The 21,568-nt window shown below is 43.6% G+C and overlaps 1 protein-coding gene across 2 annotated transcripts in view; it reads right to left on the reverse strand.

Annotated features, from left to right (window-relative positions):
* Window positions 1–21,568, reverse strand: part of ERICH6 (glutamate rich 6) — a 701,982-nt gene that overhangs the window by 38,888 nt on the left and 641,526 nt on the right. Inside the window, exon 12 of one of the 2 annotated variants that reach the window (XM_069618380.1) lies at window positions 17,034–17,262. The exons of the other annotated variant lie outside the window; for it this stretch is intronic. Coding sequence (XP_069474481.1) covers window positions 17,034–17,262 — 229 coding nt within the window. The remainder of the gene's footprint in view (window positions 1–17,033; window positions 17,263–21,568) is intronic. 2 annotated transcript variants of the gene reach the window in all.

Genomic DNA, 21,568 nt, shown 5'->3' on the forward strand with positions numbered 1-21,568 from the left:
AGCCCAGTTTTGGGGGGGGGGAGTTATAAATGTTAAAACTCATGGACGTACTACAGGTCTGAAAACGGAACGGGGGGGTGTAAGGGGGATAAGTACAATATTAAGACTTAAGTATACTGCTCCTTACCTGAATGTTTGTAAGTATGAATCCAGGAGAAGAAAATAAAGTTGGTAAAAAAAATTTAAAAAAAAAGAGTACGGTGTTGTTATTGATCCATTTAGCAGCGCATGGCCATAAAGCAAGCTTAAAGAAATTCCAAATTTGTCGAAAGGAGGTGACTTATTTGGGTTACCTACTTTCGAGAGAAGGTAGACGACTGACGCCAGAAAGAATAGAGAGCATTTCTGGTATGCCTATTCCAAAGACACAGAAAGGAGTCAGAGCCATAATAGGCATGGCTTCTTATTGTCGTCAGTGGATTGTAAACTTTGCATTGATTGTGAAGCCAATGGTGGAATTGACCACAAAGGATGTTGTGGTGCCTTTGCAGTGGAATGAAGAATGTCAGAGAGCATTTGATCTGCACAAAACTGCATTGTGTTCTGCACCAGTTTTGGGCACACCAAATTATGACATTTTTTTCAGATTGTTTGTTCACGAGAGTGAATGTTGCGCGTTGTCCGTTTTGACACAGGAACAAGGTGGAAGAAATAGGCCATGCAGCTATTTTTCTTCCCGCTGGACCCTGTAGCGCGCGCACTACCAAGATGTTTGCGAGCTGTTGCAGCGGCTGCTGTGTCAGTGAAACAAACCGAAGGAATGGTATTGGGGCACACCTTACTTTTGTTGGTGCCACATGCCAAAAACGATCTACTAAATAGAACGCAGACGCAACCTCTGCTAGATTGACTAGATATGTAATTGTCCTTTTTGCACCAAATATCCAAATTATGAGGTGTAGCGCTTTGAATCCTGCAGAATTTATGCCACTTCCCACGAAAGAACTCAGTGAGAATGATACACCTCCCCATGATTGCTTAATGGTTATTGAGGAAGAAACAAAGGGGAGAATTGATTTCAGAGATACCCCACAAAAAGAGCCCGACGGAGAACTTTTTTGTGACGGCTCCTGTTTTAAACTACCCGATGGCACATCAACTGCTGCCTATGCTATCACCACGTTAAAGAGCATTGTAGAGAGTAAAATAATCCCCTACAACTCTGCACAAGGGGCGGAGATAATAGCCTTGACCAGAGCCTGTAAGATTTCCGAGAATCTAAGTGTAAACATATATACTGACAGTCAATACGCATTTGGCATGGTTCATAACTTTGGCCGACTTTGGGCTGAGAGGGGTTTCTTGACATCGCATGGGGCCAGAATTCAGCATGGCCCTTTGATTGTGCGATTGCTGTCTGCACTCACGTGTCCAAAGTGCCTAGCAATAGTGAAATGCGAGGCGCATAAAAAGGTAACATGCAAAGTGGGAGAGGGAAACGCATTTGCAGACAGGATCGTAAAACAAACTGCCACTGACTTGAATACAAAAATGTTAACAGTACAGTCTGAGGAAGTGCCCTGCATGATAGAGAATGGGATTGCTACAGTAAAAGAAATGCAGGCAGAAGCCACTGCGGATGAAATACAAGGGTGGGCTGAGGGCTCTGCTGAATTAGATCTAGAGGGTTGTTGGGTAGACAAGAAGAGTAGAAACTGGATGTTGCCCAATTCCTATGTAACTGCAATGGTCACGATGGCCCACAGCCCTACTCATATCTGTGCCAAAAAGATAGTCCAGCATCTAGCCACAGTATGGAAGAACACGCACATAAAAAAGAATGCCGAAAGGATGGCTCAGAACTGTATCACGTGCGTACAACACAATGTGGGGAAGGGAACAGTGACTCTCAACAGGCAGTTTCGGCCCTCCCTCTATGCCTTTTGAGATGCCAAAACTGACAAAAACAAAGCCCTTTCAATTCTTTTGTTTTAAGCAACACAGTTTCTCAAGAGCGGGCAGAGATTACTGCTCATTGCACCACTCTCAGTCATACAATGGAGCGTTGTACAACTCAGGCGAGCAGTACAAGGCTCGATGGCAACCATACGCAGGTGCTATAGGAACAGCAGTTCTTCTCTGCTAAGGGCCAGCTCAACAACAAACAGGCTTGGCACCTGCCCAGCACCACCCTTTCATTTCAGCACTCCAGTGGGGGGCGGGGAGGGGCCTGTCTTGATTTCAACATCCATGGAAGCAAATTATGTTGGATAAATAGGTGATTTCAAAAGTCACTCGCTAATGTAAGCGAGCATTATCTAGCTTGTCCTTATAAACTGACGTGTAAAAGGGAGGCTGGGCAGCACGCCATTCAGAGATTAGAGAGACCGTGGTTTTTGTTTTATATAGACACTCGCACAGCGGGAATCTGATTTATAATGATGTGCAGAAGAGGCACTTGAATACTGTTGAGGGCCCATCGAACTACTAACGAAAGTCTGACGATCCGCGGGAGAATCATTATAAACACAGAAGCAGGTGAGCCTTCTTAATATTGGGGTTAGTGGATCGACCGCAAAACCTCCTTTGATTTGAAGCAAGATACTAGATTAGCAGCAGATGTTTAAAATAGAACTAACAACATTTATCTGGTTGAAGAGCCAGTTTTTTAAAATATTTAAATGACCTGAGACAGGCCTGCGGCTCCTTAGGAGGTCAGCGAAGGTGACACAGCTCCTTTAGTAAAATAGAGCAGGTGGACTGGCAATCATATGATGGTCTTATACTTGTTCACTAAAAATATCTAACATAGCAAAAGAAAAGTAACTAGCATGTGCACTGCCTGTTTTTCTTTTCCCGGCCTTTCCAGGCTTACTTTGGGAATAAAATAAACAAGATTGTATTTTAACTATTACGCAAAAGCAGAACAGTACTCCATTCAAGTTACCTGGATTTAAAGGTACGCAGCCAAAGAAGGGATACTGGTTCATACCGACATCAGGTGAGTAGACCGGCTCGGAGAGTGGATTGTAGTGAATGATTGAACTTGAGACAGGTTTGTAATGAACATTTTTGTATATGTTTCATCTCGGGAGGATAGCTCAGGGGCAACATGCTCGCCTTGGAAGCAAGACGATGCAGAACAACAAAGGTTCGATCCCCGGGTCTGCGCTTAGAACCCTCTCGGTTTTAAGCGTGTTATAAATAACCTATCATATCATATCATAGGTGGATGAGATCTGGCCAGAATTCCACTGTGATTTGAACACAGATCTCCAAAGTTAACCACCAAACTAATTCTGATAGGTAATTTATAACCATTTGAAGGGGACCTGGATGCAGGCTGTGCCCTACCATACTCTGTTGTTAAAGTATAGCATTAATAGCTAACTATGTGTTTGCCTCTTTTGCAGTTGCGGGGAATTTGTTTTTCAACAAAACCTTTTAATAGGCATTTGGTGCATGTTAACATCGGCATCACGTAACATTTTTTTTTTTAACATTCAAGCCACAAGATCCAAGGGCAAATTCTATTATGGGACCAGATACTGGGTTCCATCGTGACCCCCTTTTCGTCCAGGCCCTAGGTGTTGAGAGCTCCTTCCACCTTCGTTACTTCCTATTGGAGCCAGCGGGTTAATGGAGGACAATGGGCGAGTCCCGGAAATTTCTCTGCATAGTCCATAAATGGGGCCCAGATCTGCCAGAACGCGTTGAAGTTCCCTGAGCGGATCAATGTTATTTTTTCTGGCACTACAATGTCCCAACATTTCGACCACCACATTTGAACTGAGCAGCTGTCTGAGTTCTTCCAAAGGTGGGCCATCACGATTTTGGCAGCCGTGAGCAGATGTGTGCACCGCTGAGCTATTTGGCCCATGAGCGGGAATGTCCCAACCCCTGTTTCCCACAATAGTATTATTCCAGGGTCCCATGGGATTGTTCACCCTGTGATTGATTTAATCTGGTCCAATACCCCCGCCAATAATCACTTGCTTTTGGACAGGTCCATAACAGGTGGAACAGTGAGCCGTTGGTCGCGCATCCCCCCAGCAACCCGATTGCTGGATTGCTTTTTTGTAGCTGATCTGGGGTTATGTAGTACCTATAGCAGACTTTATATCCTCCTTCCCTGTTTGTTATGCATTGGGTGCTTTTATGCAATCTCGTCCAGATCTTGCCCCAGTCTTCTATGTTTATCGTACGCCCCAGGTCTTTTTCCCAGCTGAGCATATAATTTCCTTTATGGTAGGATCTGACTTATCCAGTAAACAGTAGAGCGTGGAGATTTTACCCTGTGGCGGTGAGGATGTTAGGGTCAGTTCTAATGCTGTCAGGTCCCTCCTTCCTTTCTCCCTGTTCACCCCGTGGGATAACCAGTGTCGTAGCTGTGTGTAGTGGAACTGCTCTGCTTCTGTGATATGGAATTTTGCCTTACGCTCTTCAAATGTCAGTGGGGGCCCCCCACCAAGAGGTCTGCAAACTTCAGCAGGCCCCCCGCCCTTCAGGCTGCAAAGCTTTGTGGGTGAATTCCCGGAGTAAAGTCTGGGTTGTTCCAGATTGGTTTGAGGGGGCTGATAGTGCCTGTGCATCCCCATTTGCGGGCCACTAACTTCCAGTTGGACACTGTATTTCTCGTTGCTGGGAGGGGGCTTTGGTTTTCAGGGATCCCGGCTGATGACTTATGGGGAGATCTGCTAGGGGGGATGCACACCATGCTTCCTCTATTTGTTTCCAGTACGGTTGATCCCTGGACTGAGCCCATGGAAATGCATGAGATAGTTGTGCTGCTCGCCTGTATCTGGACACATCCGGGACTCACAGTCCCCCCGAACTCTGCCCGCGGAGCATGATCTTCTTCGCTACACAGGGTTTGCCCCCCCAGATACATTTTAATATGTTTCTCTGCAGGGTAATTAGGTCGCCCTCTGGGATGTGTATTGGGAGTGCTGCGCATTGATAAATCAATCTGGGTATTAAATTTACACACTTGGAGGAATATCAAAAAGAAAAAGATGTTTTTACAATTCTATTAGAATCAAGAACATTGACATACCAGTAAATTAACACCTATAACACAGCTCCTGAAGAATGCTCATCATTTGCAGGACACTAGAACAGAAACATGTTGAGGCACAGTGATCGCACTTGCCACTTGCTGGCTGCACTACCTCCATTTATCGCCTTTATTTATTTTATTTATTTACAATTATTTATCTGTTTCTCCCCCCTTCCTTGCACTTTTCCCCTTTTTGCCCTTCCCATGCGCGTTCTCAATGTCACTGGGCCTAGTAAGATTGTTGTTTTGTTCTCCCATGTTCCCCATCCTTGCCTTGTCGCACCCTGAAACACTTGTGTATGAGCGCGATATAAATAAAATATCATATCATATCATAGCCTTAGAGGGGCCCTATAAGATGTCTGTGAGTCCCGTACCCTACAAAGGAGATCTCATCTGTAATCTTAGACAGAAAGATTGAATATAGGGTCCATTAGAGCCCCGATAGCACTTTAAAAATAGGTTGTTTTGGAAGTGTTTTTAACTACTTTGTATGAATTATGAATTGTTGTCATGTGTTTTTGTGATTATTTAATAAACTGAAGATATTTTTATCACAAGAGGGTTTTATATGGTTATAATACCTCTGCCCCTTTATACTTAGCACTGATAGGTATTTTCCCTGCAATAGAGACGCCAAAAAGTCATTCATTTCTTTTCATGTATGATTTCGATAGTGGCCATTGGCCACACCCTTGAGTATGTATAATGGCTACCGACTCCCCCGCCCTCCGACGAGCAGGCCGGAAAAACATCTTCATGCTCTTCAACTAAAAGTACTATCACTCCTGTCCAATGAAGCTACAGTGTGTATCCCTTGTTCTTTGTGTATCCTGGTACGCAAAAAGTCAATTGGGTGGAGCCCTATCCTCAACCTATGATACCTCAACAAATTCCTCCAATCACAGTAATTTCAAATGGTCAAGCTACACATGATTCTCAGCCAGCTTGCCAAGGGAGACTTTCTATTGCCCCATGACATATAGGAAGCCTATTTCAAAATCTCCTTTCACCATTGTCATCGCAAATTCCTAAGTTTAATCATGGCATGCTGCCACTTTCAATTCAAGGTCCTCTCCTTTGGCCTCAATTCTTCCCCAAAGGTATGTATTCAATGTCTTGCCCCAGCAGCGGCACGTCTCAGGAAGGCAGGGAATTACACGTACCCTTATTTGGACAACTGGTTGATCAGAGCATCATCCCTCACACAAGGCCTATGGCACACGAGGGCCACAGAAGCCTGTCTAACATCGTTAGGCTTCTCTCTCAGTTACGAAAAGTCATCGATGATGCCATCTCAATGAATGCTGTTTCTTGGGGCACATCTAAACAACACAACTTCCACTGCAATCCTGTCTAGCGACAGGGTCAACGGAATCCTATTAATTGTTCAAGCATTGTCTCTGAAAGTCCCTTTTTTTTGGGCATGATGTCCTCATGCATCCTGCTCCTCAGAAACTGCAGATTTCACATGCATCTCGTGCAAGAGTTCCTGGATGCACGATGGGATCAGGTCTCTGACATTGATACGACAAGCTCTTCCTCACGGGTCTCTTTCACAACATGCCACGTTGGTGGAAGGAAATCGCCAACCAATCGGGGCTCCTGTCACAGTCCCAGACCATCAAACTACTGTGACAATAGACACCTCCATGGAAGGCTGGAGAGCACACACTGCCAATCTTCATGCCATAGGTCTCTGATCTGCAGAAGAAAAATCTCTCCATATCAACGTTTTTGAGCTCAGGGCAATGTTCTGGGCCCTCATGTCTTTCCTGCCCCATTGGCAAGGAAAACTTGAATGTTTGTTCACAGACAATATGATCATAATGTTCTACATCTGAAAACAAGGTGGCACCAGATCTCAGATCTGCTCCTCTGAGGCAGAGTCACTGTGGAAATGGGCTCTGGCCAAGGGAATGTGTATGTCCTGTGATGAATCGAGGGAATTTGTCTCTTCTCCCAAAGGGGGAACCCCCGCCCCCTGTGACGCGAGGGAGGTGAGCCCTTTCTGCAACACCCTCTCTATGGTTCGAGGCAAGTGGGACCTCACCGGAAGAGACTCCCTCTTTGGGAATAAGGACTCCCGTTCCTGTGAGGAACTCACTAAACCGTTCTCCTTAAAGGCGTTTATAGGACTATCAGATATAAAGAACATTATGAAAACCAGAGATTTGGCTGAATTCAAAACCACAATGTGTCATCATGAACACGAAAGAATCTGTCACTTTAAGGTGAAACCTTGATTTAACTGAGACAAGTAGACTGGAAAGGGAGGGCACACCGAGGAGAGGCATGGCAGAGAGAGAGTGTAAGCAGGGAAAGCCACCTGACAGCGTGACTGTTGACAGAGGTGGAGCCAAGGAGAGCCACAAAGCCCAAAATTTTCAGAAGTAGTCTGAATGTGAGGCCGAAACCTTGCAGGCCCAGCGTTCACACGTACTGGTGAGCCAAGGAGACGGGAATTTAAGTCCTGGTGGTGGCCTGACCACAAAAGCTTTGTGGTGGGCAGTGTGCCTGTCCCACGACGCCAAAACCACCATGCTGAGAAAAAAGCGAAGTGTCTAGTTACCTGCAGCCACACCTGGTCGAAGAGAAGGTGAAGACCAAAAGCAGGAAGCCAGCAGAGTTCACGATAGAGTGAACTGGAGCCAAAGAGAAAAACTTGAACGAGTGCCTGTCCCCAACCCATAGGTAACGTGGAGAACAGAGAACTGGGTAGTCATCGGGGAATTGTTATACATCTGGAAAAACTCATCCCAGTGAAATTGATGAGATATGGAATAGAAAGGTGACAAAGTGGAATGGTAATAATGTGAGAAAAAGAATCATGAGTACGCCAAGGAGAGAGATCATTAAGACTTTAGCACAAATACCCTGGGAAAGGGGAAAATGTCATACACCCTAAAAAGTAAACAGTGGAGAAGATCAGAGAGCAAGATTCAAATGAAAGAAGAATGACGGTTAGGTCTGAAACCAAACTCATTTAGAAGAAAGCACAAATACCCTGGGAAGTGGGGACATGTTTCTATTACTGAAAGAAAGCAAGAGCGAGAAAGAGAGAGAGTTATATGGAGTGAAGTCAAGTGAAGCCCATAAGCAAAAAGATATGCAAAATAACTTGGCTCAAGAGGTGTGGAACATTATCTGCCAAGAAGGCCAATCCCACAAAAGAAAATGATGTCAGAGGAATCCAAAAGGCATAGCAGCCTGGATCAAAGGATAAGACCGAAGGGAAAAAGGCGATCAATCAATATTGTCCAGTGAAAATAGAGTAAGCCCAAAAACCTATTGTAGGAGTTACCAGAACTGGTACAGAACGTGATGGGCGACTATTTAAAAATAGCCTACTAAAACATTTTGGAGTGAAGAAGAAACCCTTTGAGAAAGACAGTCAGGAGAAGGGAGTCATTCTCCTGACTTCATTTAGTTGGTTAGAATAGTGGTAGGGTCAGGTAGAACTAGTTTTTGTACAACATACTATTTTCACTTGGAGACATTTTGACAACTGCCAATCACCTTAGTTATTCATATAGGCAAGGAATACCCTCTTAGCAATAGGGAAAGATAGGCATTATTCTTATCATTTAATAAATCACCAGTTGAAATGTCACCACCATTTCCGCATCCTTCATCTGACCTGCCACAGTCCCCTTTATCACCTTCCGGGCAAACACACCTCTTTGGCCAAGTCCCTGAGTAGGGAACCCTGCTCCTGACACTGACTAGAGCGTCTCCAAAGCCAAGTGGAAGGCAGCTTCAAAAGATGGTGAAAACTGGCTGTGGACCTCTTCACCACAAAGGACAACTCCAAATGCGACTTGTTTGCCAGCAGGTTCTATCAAAAGGCCAGCATGGAAGACACATTCACATTTCCATGAAACGGAAGTTCCCTATATGTCTTTCTGCCATTTCCACTCATCACAAGAGTCCTCCACGCAGCAAAACAGCAGCTCTGCAGACTGGTCCGTGTGGCGCTGCCATGGCCAAGACCGGTCTGGTTCTTGGAGCTTCTAGCTCTCATGCCGTCCCCGCCCATGAAGCATCCACTGGCGCACAACCTGCTTATGAGGTCCTCCACCATGACCCATCCTCGCTCAACCTCACAGCCTGGCTCCTACGTGCCTAGGATTTGACCACATCAACATGTCCCAGAACTGCAAGGATGTCCCCTCCAATGCTCAGGCTCCGTCTAATGTTTCTTGATATAATAATAAATGGAAGAGGTTCATCGTTTGGTGTTCCAGTCATGGAGTGAATGCCCTTACTGTCGAGGCACAGCAAATCATGCAATGTTTGCTACCCTTATTTATTTGGTTTTGTATAGCGCCTGGCGGCCCACGGGCATCGTAGTGCTTGCTACACAAGGCTTTTTAATTACATTATTTTCTTACTTTCTTTAGTTACATACATGGTTACAGGCTTGCAAGCAGGAATGAACTTTCCAAATAAGGTTACAGTGGAACATTGACATGGTGTGACATGAGTTCAGTTCTTTATGCAAAGTGCTTAATTAAACAGTTTGATTTTGAGCAATTTTCTGAAGACAGTATAGGAGTGTTCATTTCTTAGAGCTGTGGTGAGGGCGTTCCAATTTTCTGATGCTAAGTACTGGAAACTGGCGCCACCCGCTTTGGCTCTTTTGAAAGAGGGGACATAGATCTGATTAGTGAGGTGAGATCTGGTGGGTCTGGAGGATGTGTGTGGGGTAATCCTTTCGGATAAGTACGGGGGAGCGTTGAGTGAGAGGCACTTGTGAGTGATTTCTAGTGTTTTGAAAAGAATACGCTTGGTGGCCAAGGAATGATATCCTTGGCCACCAGAGGCCTCACTTGTTCTTCCATCAAAGTCTGTGATTTCCTGTTCATGCGCACTTCAGTGACGCCTTCACTGTGATCGCACAGGCTGGTGATAAAATGTATGAAGGGACTGTTTCAAACTTTCCTTCCTGTATGCAAGCCTGCCCCTTCATGGGAACGTAACGTCATTCTCTCCAGATTGTTGTGGCCCCTCTTTGAGTTCGTGAATAAGACCAGAATTAAGTTTGTTTCATGGAAGACCGTGTTTTTAGTGGCTATCACCTCACCAGGAGTGTAGGTGCATTTCAGGCACTCTCCTCACAACCGCCTGACCTCATTGATCACTTTTGTTTTCAAACTCTTCATGAAAAAAGAATGATATTGATTCTTTAATTTTGTAATGTCCTCTTAGTTCTTATGTACATCTCTTATGTGCACCTCTACACATGTTTCACCTCCCTCTGGTGTATCGTCAGGAGGATTTGTGTCAAATTTATTAAATAATCTTGTTACATAAGTTAACATAAACATATCAGAAAGAGAAATAAGTATATAGTATAAAGGAGTCAACCCTTTTGGTTCTAACAACAGAATTGATTCTCATCACTCTTCAATACTTTCAAAATTAGATTATATTAAAACTTACCAGGCCTTATTCACGTTCTTATTTACAACTGTGCATAAATGGCTCTCTATTTTGCTGATGATTTGCCAAAACTCCTAAAATCATATACAGAATACTATGTATAGAGGATGTGCCTCATAGAATTTGATCAATTATGATATACTATTCACTTGTTTCCATAGTATTTTAGATGCTGGATATGATAGTCATACTGATGTGTTTCCTCGCTGCAAAAACAGCGTGCCAAAAATTCTGATCATAAAAGACAAAAGAGATCTTTTTCTTCTTTCTGAAGATATATTGGTATTTTGAAGATATATTGGTAGTCACTGATGAAATTTGAAGAGCTTGGCTAATAGGCGCTTTGCCACAAGATAACTATACAATTTTTGAAATATTTTCAACTTTTGGCCAGACACAGAAGTTGCAGTTATAGGCACGCGACAAGACAACAATAGAACAGGCATATCACCTTGAGACCAAGTGAATACCCGCACTTTGTCTTCATGTCATCAACCACATAGCATGATAACAAATACATAGACCACGCAAATACAGATAAAATTCATCTGCACCAGATTGCATGAAGCAAACTTTATATACTGAGATACAATGATGCTAATATTATCAATTTGAAATATAAAATCAATACATAGACAATTAAATAATACATCTAAGGTTCATTAAGACACTGGGCCTCATTACAAGTTTGGTGGTATCTCGGCAGTAAATCTGCCGATACGACCAAACTGTATTACCATTATTGCCACTTGGTCTGGCGGTATAACTGCTGGATTAGAAGTTGTGGTAGGTGGTGTTAGTCCCATTAAATGGAGTCCACAGGACTCCATGGGGGATTTCAGAGGTATTGGACGATTTTGGGCCATAAGGTGGCGGAATTATGTTCAGCTTCGTGTTGGATGATTTTCGTCTACCTTACCTCCAAACTCGTAGTTGAGTGGTGCGGTAATGCAGCGGTAATGGTATTACTGCCACATTCTTACTGCACCGCCAACTCATAATGAGGCTGATGGTACATTAGATCATAAATTGCATCTAATAAGCCATGTTTGCTTTAAAAATGTTGAAATTGCACAAAGTGAATAATCTGTATGATTCATTGTCAATATGAAGTGTATCATTCATTTTCCTAATACCTTGGTTAATCAGATATGGTTTTAGCCATTTAGATCTTACTACCTGGTACAGCAGGCACAAGAATACAAATAGTTAATGTCCTTGGCCCAACCAATACAATGGGGACATTGAGGCAGTCTGTTCACCCCCAACATTTTGCATAATTACGTGCACTATATGAATCTGAAGATGGCCTCCAGGGGTGGAGCTAAGGAAGGCACTGCCTTTTATTTTTTTCAACCCAAGAGAACACTAATGTGGAAGCAGTTTCATGTATTTCTACAAGACTGCTTAATGTTACTGACTATTGAGGTAATATTCAACAGCATGTGAATCAATGAAATATACCAATGCTGGGGAAAATTAGTTACATGTAAGAGACTTATTCCTTATTGCGGTTGGTTTATAATTTAGATAGAGTAACTGGTGCCATTGTGTAACCTGTATTGAGCCAGAAGAAATGTAAATGGAAGTTCCAGTACCACAGGACTTGTGCTTTCACCTTTGCTAGTAGCCCAGCCAAAAGTAAATATGTTCAGACGTTTGAAATGTACCATCCTCCTTCGTTGCTGATCTTAAGCAGCCTCTAGTTACCCAGATCAACTGGGCCTTATTATTAGTTTGGTGGTGTACCACCAAACAGTAATACTGTTACCGCCACTTGGTCTGCCAGAATTACTCGCAGATTACAAGTGCCGTACCTCACCGGCACACTCATAATAAGGCCCCTTTAATGTCTACGGTTCCTCTGTGTGGCATGCTGCTCTGCTGATTATTTTTTCCAGCGCTCCAAACCCATCCTGCAGCCGTGGAGAGCTCCTTTGAGAACACTTGTAGATGTGCGGGTGTCCCTGGCTACAGCACCCCATCTGTCCCCACAGCACACCACCTGAAATCCCATGCAACAGCTGTGGCGTTGCCACTGTGTCTGGGTCCTACCATCGTCAATAACCCGGCGTTCCCCTGCTAGTTGCTTCTTAAATTGTCCTGCATCCACAGTCTCCCCGGAAGGGGATTCACCTCAGCCACCTCATCTGCAGGACAGTGGTTATTCTAGGTGGTGTATTGGGACTGATTGGGAATTAGGGCATTTAACAGTGTCTATCCATTCACCATCTTTGAGGCCATCTTTCTCTTTTCAATTCTTTATTTATGTATTTGACATTTATTTCAGTGCACCGAAAACTGGGGCATCTGGGTGCTAGTTACAGTAAGTGCATAGTACATAGGTTACAGGTTAGCCAATCGCGATACATGTTTGGGTGCACAACTTGGAAAGCCTCACCTCATGGTACGGGGTGCTACATCAAACATGCAGTTACAGGTAGGTAAAGAGCGACATAGGTTTGGGTGCACAATTTGGAAAGCCTCACCTCATGGTACAGGGTGCTACATCAAACATGCAGTTACAGGTAGGTAAAGAGCAACATAGGTTTGGGTGCACAGTTTGGGAAGCCTCACCTCATGGTATGGGGTGCAGTTTATAATGAAAATGTCGACTGCAAAAATGTCGAAAAAAATAATGTATAAAAAATGCTTTTTCAAATGTTTTTTTTTTTTTAATGAGGGGGGTTCCCTCCCCAACCCCCTGCTTATGTTTACTACCTAAACCCAAAAAAACCATGCAAATAAAAAAAAAACACATTCAGAATTTTTTTCGACATTATTTGTTTCGACATTTTTGCATTCTACTTTTTTTTCAATATTATAACTGGATACCATGGGGTGCTACATCAAACATGCAGTTACAGGTAGGCAAAGAGCACCAAAGGTTTGGGTGCACAATTTGGAAAGCCTCATCTCATGGTACGGGGTGCTACATCAGGTAGGTGAGCGACATAGGTTTGGGTGCACAATTTGGAAAGTCTCACCTCATGGTGTGAGGTGCTACATCAAACATGCAGTTACAGGTAGGTAAAGAACGACATAGGTTTGGGTGCACAATTTGGAAAGCCTCACCTCATGGTACGGGGTGCTACATCAAACATGCAGTTACAGGTAGGTGGGAAACAACATAATGCGTGGGGCATACTGAGAATAGGAAGTTCAGCATTATAGCGAGCAGCACAATCAGGCAATAGCGTGAGACATGGGGTTAGTTAATGTCGATACGCAGTAGAAGCAAGTCATCAGGTAATGTAGGTGATAAAAGTCAGGGTCCGACACTCGGAGGCAAGCTAATTGGATGTGGTCTTCTCTTTTGTTTTGTATTTTTCCATCTTCTTTTAAAGACATCGCTATTCTCCTCATCCTTAACAACCTTCCTTTGATCCTTCTCAAAAGGAAGGATACAAAAAAGGTTTTGTTCTATTTGTCTTCTTCTGTTTCCAGTTAACATCTGGAATGTGCTGCCTACTTCCAACTATCTTCCTACCTGAGGTCTCTTCTTTCTTCTCTACAATCTGACTCCATCCTGCTAATTTCACTGGAACCGCTCCTTATCATGTGAATAACTTTCTCACCGCTTTTTGTCACGCTGAAGAATCTTTTCTGCTAATGTATCTTGATCTGTCTGCTGCTCTTTCCAATTCTTCTATCTCAATATTGGCTTTCAATGTCACTTTTATGCTGATGATTCTCAGATCTTTTTTCTCTCTCTTCCTTCTCTGATCTGCTACATTCACCTCTCTCTTTTTGCCTTCGTTTAAGCACTTTGTGCTTTTCCATTCTATCATTCTATTCCCCTTAATCCCTCTAAGACTGAGATTATCCTTTTCCCTGCCACTTCTTCAAATGATTGCCTCCCCTTCCTTCATCTATCTCCTTTTCCCCTGAAGATCTTTGTCTTTCTATAGCTGCTTGTAAATTAGGTGCCATTGCCTGTCTTTTCTTATCACATTTATACTTGTGCTTATTTCTGTCGCTATCAGCTCAGGGCTACCAAAACCCACTAGCCCACTCGCATAGGGGTAGGTGATTTTATGAAGGACGAGTTCTATTTGCATGGTACTCGACTTTTCTGGAGAGTGTGGGGATGTTTGACCATTTTATTTTACACATACTGCAAACAAACATTGTTTGCAGTAAATGGTTAATTCACATATCACTGTACATACATTTACTTTGTGTGGCAGAATTGCACCAAATATGAAGTGTGCTTATGGTGTTATAAACCATTTTTCAAAACGTACTGGTAAATATGTTGTCATCTGTCACCATGGAGCGAGTGCAGCCTCTTAGATCGAGTTTGTAAACTAAGAAACTTGCTCTGCAGGACTAGTCAGATTTTTAAGAATTTGCAAGGCCTGAGGATTTACAACATTCACAGAATCCAGCCTTTTCTTACTTTCACTGCTGCTAAAACTCTTATTCGTACCTTGGTATTTTCCTGTGTGGACTGTTGTTCTTCTCTTGTGAGGGACTTCCTGTCCGTGCACTTTCCCATTTCCTATTTATAGTTCTGCTGTTTGCTTGCTTCGCTTACTCCCCCAGCACTCTCCAAGCTCTCTGTCTTTAGCTGCACTTTATTGACTCTCTTTTCCCTCGCATCTCAACTTTAATTTCTCTTGCATTGTTTTCAACTGCACCCATGATCTTGCCAAACACTTTAGCATGCCCTATTTTTTTCTTTATGCTCTCCTTCCACTCTTTCACCCTTTTATTCTCCTTTCAAAGCTCAACTTCTTGCCTCTTCTTGAATGGAATGTGTACTTCATGCTGGCCATTTTGTAAAACAACTTAAATGAATACTGTGATTTTCCGAAAGTGCTTTAAAAATCTAAATAAATAAAACTTGCAAGTCTGTGGGTCTCTGAATAAGGGATTTGGCTCAACACGCAAATTCGGCGAGGGGAAGGTTGTTGCAGCTTTAATATTGAGCCATGCTAGTATGACTGAAATACAGAGGGCATGAGGTACAGGAATCTTTAGAGCCCCAGTCGTAGGTAGCAGGCTTCAGTGGAAGTTTAGCATGTTGACCTTTAAGTTAAATGAAAGCACTTCTGTATGTAGCATACACCTTACAGGCAAAATAGCACTAGATTTGAATGTTTACATTGCCTCAAAGGGTTTAGAATAGCGGCAATCAATACTGTTATTAGCCCTCATAACGGTTTTTCTAAAGCAATGAGAGTCAGAACACAAAGCAGGCACAGGATAGAATGCTGAATTCGTTTTAATGGATTCTCTTGTTTTTCCTCATTCAAAGAGGGTACGGTGTTCGAATTTGAAATGATCAGTAGCACCGAAGGCTAAGAATCCTTTATGACTGGAGGTGCTCTCTGCGTAGTTGCTGAATGCAGACGCACAGCCATCTTGTCCTGATTACTTTGCAGGTACATAATGGAAGACACTGCTTTGGTAGACTCAGGTCAGAATATATGTGGTTGTGTACTGATCACCATTCAGTACCATGCTGCCTTGATTATTTCTGTGTGTACGGGGAGATGTTCTGGCAAGTAGGCTATAAACGCCTACTGTCAGGCAAATAAGGGTGGCTTTTCTTATTGTGACCCTCCTGCACAGGTCCTGAGGCACATTGTCTCCTGCTACTGGTCTTCTCCCACGCAGGACCTCTAGTGTGTGTCCAGTTTACATCCATGTCCAGGCCTGTTCCCTCCTTCAAATGTAGATATCTTCTTCACTGTCAAAACAGATTACTAAGGGCAAGGCCAAGCCCAGCTGAGGGTGTACATGGGACACGTGAGAGTGCATAGCCGTTTAAGGCATGGCTAAGGGAATGAAGGGCATGGCTGAAGGCATGCAAGGAATGGCATAGGGTCTGCAGGGCATGGCTGCTGCCTTACAGGAAGCGTCTGTGGGTATGCAGAGAATGACCGAAGATGCTGTTGAAGGGGAACAGAGTATAACTAAGGGGGCACGAGGATGTGAAGGGTGAGTGCAAAGTGCAGAGCTGTTACTTTTCGGCGTAAGGGCTAAATAGAATAGCATGTTCAGGTCTCATTATTCAGTACGTGTTTCTTAATGTTCACATGAACTAAACATACATGCACAAGAAACCTAGTGGCTTACTAGCATCATGATCCCGATTTCTAACACTGGGCTGTGGACAGAGCTATCACCAGTTGGAGGTGTGGAGAGAGAGGGTATGAAGCAAAGTGCAAAAGGGTGAATAGGCTAATGGAGCACAAGAAAGAAAGTGGTGTAGGAAAGAGAGTAGAGGAAAGCACAGACCAAAGCATGGAGAGAGAGCGAAACAAAGACACAAACATGGGAAAGTAGGATAGACAAAGCCAGTCCCAGGGAAAGAATGGGGTGACAAAAAAGAGCTTGATGGCCATTTGCCCTACTGGTGTGGGCATTCCGGTTTGTTAATTTATGCTTCTCATGTGCATGTGCCTCACCAGTTTGTCAGAGCTACGATTTGGGTGTTATCAATATCCAAGCGATAATACCTTCAACAGTGAGCAATGCCATTTGATTATGGTAAATACCAATGCATTGGAACTTGGTCAGTCTACAACAGAAAACAAAAACACCATTGTTCCTAAAGCTTTTTGTATATATAGCATACCTGTAGTTTAACTCCAACACTGAACTTTGCTTGTTTTCCCATTGCGAGAAAGGAGATGATAATTCTGTCTTGCCCAAATATCCTGACGCCGATGTTGTGGTTCAACGATATAAAAATTGGTTTAAATGAAGCGTGGGTCTCCAAAGCCAAATGAGTTTCCCATTTCCATGTCCTCACTCTGTTGCCTGTGTTATCGCAGTACTTTCCTCCCAATGTGTCTATGCTTATCCTAGAGGACAACGACACACAGCATTAACACCATAACTTTTATTTAAACAAGATCTAATCGGTTACAATCAATGTTTTGACATTTTTGTTGGCTTGGATAAAGATCTGGATATTGAGTCTGAAGGTAATGGTATATAACCTGATTCACTGTGGAATTTCATAAGGGCTGAGGCGCGGCTGCAATAAATAACATATGGTGCCGGTTGCTATGTTTTCAAACTGTTAATGAGCCGATAATAACAATCATTTTCCTCTAAACAGGGCATTTACGTATCAGTGGATGTTACTTACCGAGGAAATACTGCTGTAGGGTTATTTATTAACTTACTTTGAAATGTAAAAGACCATGGGCATCAAATGTTTCTTTGATCCTTTCCAGACATTGGGCTCTTGCATCTAAAACCGTGATATTGAGAATTCTAGTGAGACAATTATATTTTCTATCTTCAAATTAGTCTGTTTCATCTTGTCACCTTGAATACATGGCTGCCCTTGCAGAAGATATATATTTTTCTCTCTGAGTGGACTAATGTTATGTGATCTTGAATAAAAATAACACTGAGATGTAATCTGCCCAAGGACACTTGAACATAGAAAGGGGGAGTGTTGGAAAGAAGGGAGATTCTTGGGAGCGTTGTTGTTTCAGAAGCAGTCTAGAAGACTATGAGGGAAATTAATTGAATAACGCATACCCACATAAGTACGCCACCATTGTATAACAGTATATTCTGCTTGTCTCAGGCCATGTGGAACCACGGCTACTAGACACACAACACAATGTACTGAAACCTCACTGCGCATGTCACTGCTCAAGCAGCGCCACACCCATTATTATAGAATGCTCGCCTTCACTGTTCATGCTTCTAACATGTATCCGTTTTGACAAAGCTATGCGTGTTTTGTGCTCTCGCCTTTTCATCTGGTGCGGCTTTAGCTTGTGGATGTTGTCATATTACAAGGCCTCTCGCCTACTTTGAGGTGAGATGTGAAGCATTAGGGAGTATAGTTATCTGGGAGAAAGGAGAAACGTGCAGCTTACTGATAACACTAAAGAGCGCTGTCAAATGCAGCTGGCATCAAAACAATTTACAAGAAGGGCTTTGTGTCAGTCAGCAAGAAAGTGCAAGGTGTGACCTTGCTAAAGACTAAGGCCACCCCCTTCCATTGCCACCCATGTAATCCAGGAAGTATAAGATAACTGGACTGAGGAGGGCAGTTTGCTTGCGCCGAAGTCTCATGCTGCATTAGTCATTTGTTTTGCTTACTGCTTTGACTAATGAAGTGTTCATCATTCTACTGGAATCAAGTAGTCTTTATTTTCCACTAAAATCTGGTGCCTTAGAGGTTGGATACCCGCTGCTCTGCGACCTCACGAGAGGGCCCGCCGGGCGCACTTCCCGTGACCCAACAAGGATGATTTCGTCAGACGGCAGAACTGGCCGGAGTGTCCTGAGACTTCAGGACGGGTGAACAGAGCTGACGGGGAAGCAAGAGCTGATCAGTAAATCTTGGGTTGAATACAGGTAACAGCATCAATGTATTGTGATGTCATTTGTCGTATTGTCTGAAACGGATCAAAACGTCTGTAGTTGGATTTAAAGTATCGAATCTGTCAAAAGTAATAGGAGGCAAAGTGCCCGTGCCCTGCCTAACTAAAACTGGTTATCTTAAGTAAAAAAGCGTAAAGCGGTTGGCCACCACAGTTTTAAAAGCAACTCATCCATGCTCCCTACTAACTTATAGAAGACAGAAGAGTAGTGTAGAGCTGGGAAGGGACAAGGAAGAATGTGTTCTGCATACATGCATGGACAAGAACCTTGTGATTGTCTTGTCTCAAGCCAAACCTTGTTACTTGAAACCCTCAAAGTGCAACGCATGTTGCGACCCTGCTTTTTATTTCTCACTGTCCTCTAGCCTAGTACGAGAGCGCTAACAGGCTGTATTTCTACCAATTATGTGTGTTGTCTGTTGCCCCTTACCTACTGTAAGGAACTCACGGTGGCAACAGTAAAGACAGACACAAGTGAACACAGTTAAAGGGTGTTTATTAAACTGTAAATATAGGGTGGAAAAACGCCCAACCTAAACCTAAATTTAAGATGGGAGCAAGCTTCAACCATGAAATGAAAAATAAGGCAGTCCTTGTGGCGTCTTGTCAAAGTAAACGGCCTATACTAAAAAAACCTATTGACAAATCCTTACAACTAATTACAGAAAGAGTGTGGGATAGGGTTTTCAATAAAAAAAGAAGTGTTCACAAATAATAAGTCAGGATGTGATTGCCAGGGGTCTCCCTTCCCCACGTTTTGAGCACGGGACAAGGTGGACCTCCTGAGCACAGCACACACTTGAGCTTTCGCACAAACTATCATGTTCTTCGATGGTTAAGTCTCCTTTCAATAAAAAGTCTCTTGCCTTCGAGGGCCTGATGTATTCAACAAAACAAACAAACAAAAACTTATTTTCCAAATGGACTTTGGGGGATGACTTTCCACCCCTGTATCTCTCTCGGTCGGGCTCAGACCCCTAGGCCTCCCTCAATCGGGCTCAGGCCTTTCTTTCGGGATCTCCCTCTGCCGAGCTTGGATCCAATTGCCAACTGGGACAATCCACTTCCCCTGGTCTTACAATACTCCTTGCATTCACGAATCGTAATGTCTTTTTAAACAGTTCTTCAGGCTTTGCCCCTTTTTGTTGGCCTCCCTCTGCCGGGTTCACTCTTGCCAACTTTTACAGGGTTTGCGTGGGGGATGTTTTACAAAGTTCTCTTATTTCCCTTTCCCTCTCGATCTTTCTTTCTCCCGCTTGATTTTCCATCAATTCCTACTCTATCCCTTCAGGGCAAACCTCTGTAAAATGGCCGCACTCTACACAAAATAAGCACTGTCTATTTGGGATGTTTCTGATTCATCTAGAGGTATGGTAGATGTTGACCCTCTCCTGTTCTTATTCAGGGGGCGAAAAAAAAATCCAGGGTGTTATGGTTCTCTAGTTTTTGCTCTTCTCTTGTTTATCCGCCCTCTATTTTCCCCTCTGAGCAGTAAGGATGGGGTTCCTGGATTTCATTCTCGATAGAAGGGATAGAAGACTTCCTCCTGATGCTTCACAAGATGGTATTTCCCCCAAGATCTCATATATTTCTTTAGGTATTTTCCTCAGCTCGGGTTCCCTAGGTGTTCCATCTCTAAATTTTCCCTCTTCCTCTGTCGTTAAAATGTGGGAATTTGATGTATCCTGTACCTCTTTTCTTCTACCCTGGAATGAATTTGCGAGTAAATTCTCTAGCGAAAGATTTTTGTACTTCTGCTGTCAAGGGAGATGATGATCTATAAAGGCTTTCAATTCCTGTGTTACAGGATTTGGGCCTTCAGGTGAGAGGAAGGGATGGTCTATGAGAGACTTATCAACCAACCTGGTTTTTTAGGGGTTCTTTTAGAGGCTATGTCATATATGAGGGTCCTCAGTATATCCCCTCGATGAATATCTCTGGGAGTATGAGAAAAATGAAGGATAAGGAATTTCAGCTCATCTCCACCAGATAGAATTGTCAAGGAGTTCCCCCCTTCTCACCTGAGTTCGATCTTTGCTGGATTTCCTGATCGATGCCTTCTTGCGGACTGATCGAGTCTTGAATAAGGCTGCATGAGTCTCTTCCGACTCCAGCGTGCGTTCAAAGTTCTGGGATGCAAGGATCCAGGAATCCGGGAAATTTACAGAGTGCGCTACTAGCACACGAGTCCAGGAATCAAGAAAGGAAGGAAAGGGACTATGAATGGGGTTGGCTGGAAGAAGCAAGGAAAACAATACCGCGAGCTACGGAGCACACGTCTGGTCGCTACTTCGCAATAGCATTGAGACGCACAGAGCCGTGGGAGGCGTGGTCTATTAATAGAACACACTACGTCCAAGGTGTAGAGCGAGGAAGGTGTTTCACAGTGGACGGCCATGTTGGAAGTACAAGGGAGTGTAAGCCCCGTTGAGACAAGGACCAGGAAGTCCAAAAGGGCCGTGTTCTGTAGTTCATGACAGCATGCCTCCTCCGAAGACCCGTTCCTACGGGTTTGCCCGGGTGTATAAGGTGAAATCTTCTGAGCAGTCGAGGGGCCTTGAGATTAGAAAGTGGTTCCCAGGTTCTTTCACTAGGAGGATATCCTTTCCATTCAACCAGGTATTGAAGCTGACCCCATTTATACCTGGAGTCACATATTCGGGATACTTCATATTCCAATTGGTTGTCGACCAGCAGAGGAGGAAGTCGGCAGGATTTCTGGGTGGATTGGGTGTAGGGTTTTAATAAGGATGTGTGA

Source organism: Ambystoma mexicanum, chromosome 10 (genome assembly GCF_040938575.1).
Source record: "Ambystoma mexicanum isolate Mex_15411 chromosome 10, UKY_AmexF1_1, whole genome shotgun sequence".
NCBI lineage: Eukaryota > Metazoa > Chordata > Amphibia > Caudata > Ambystomatidae > Ambystoma > Ambystoma mexicanum.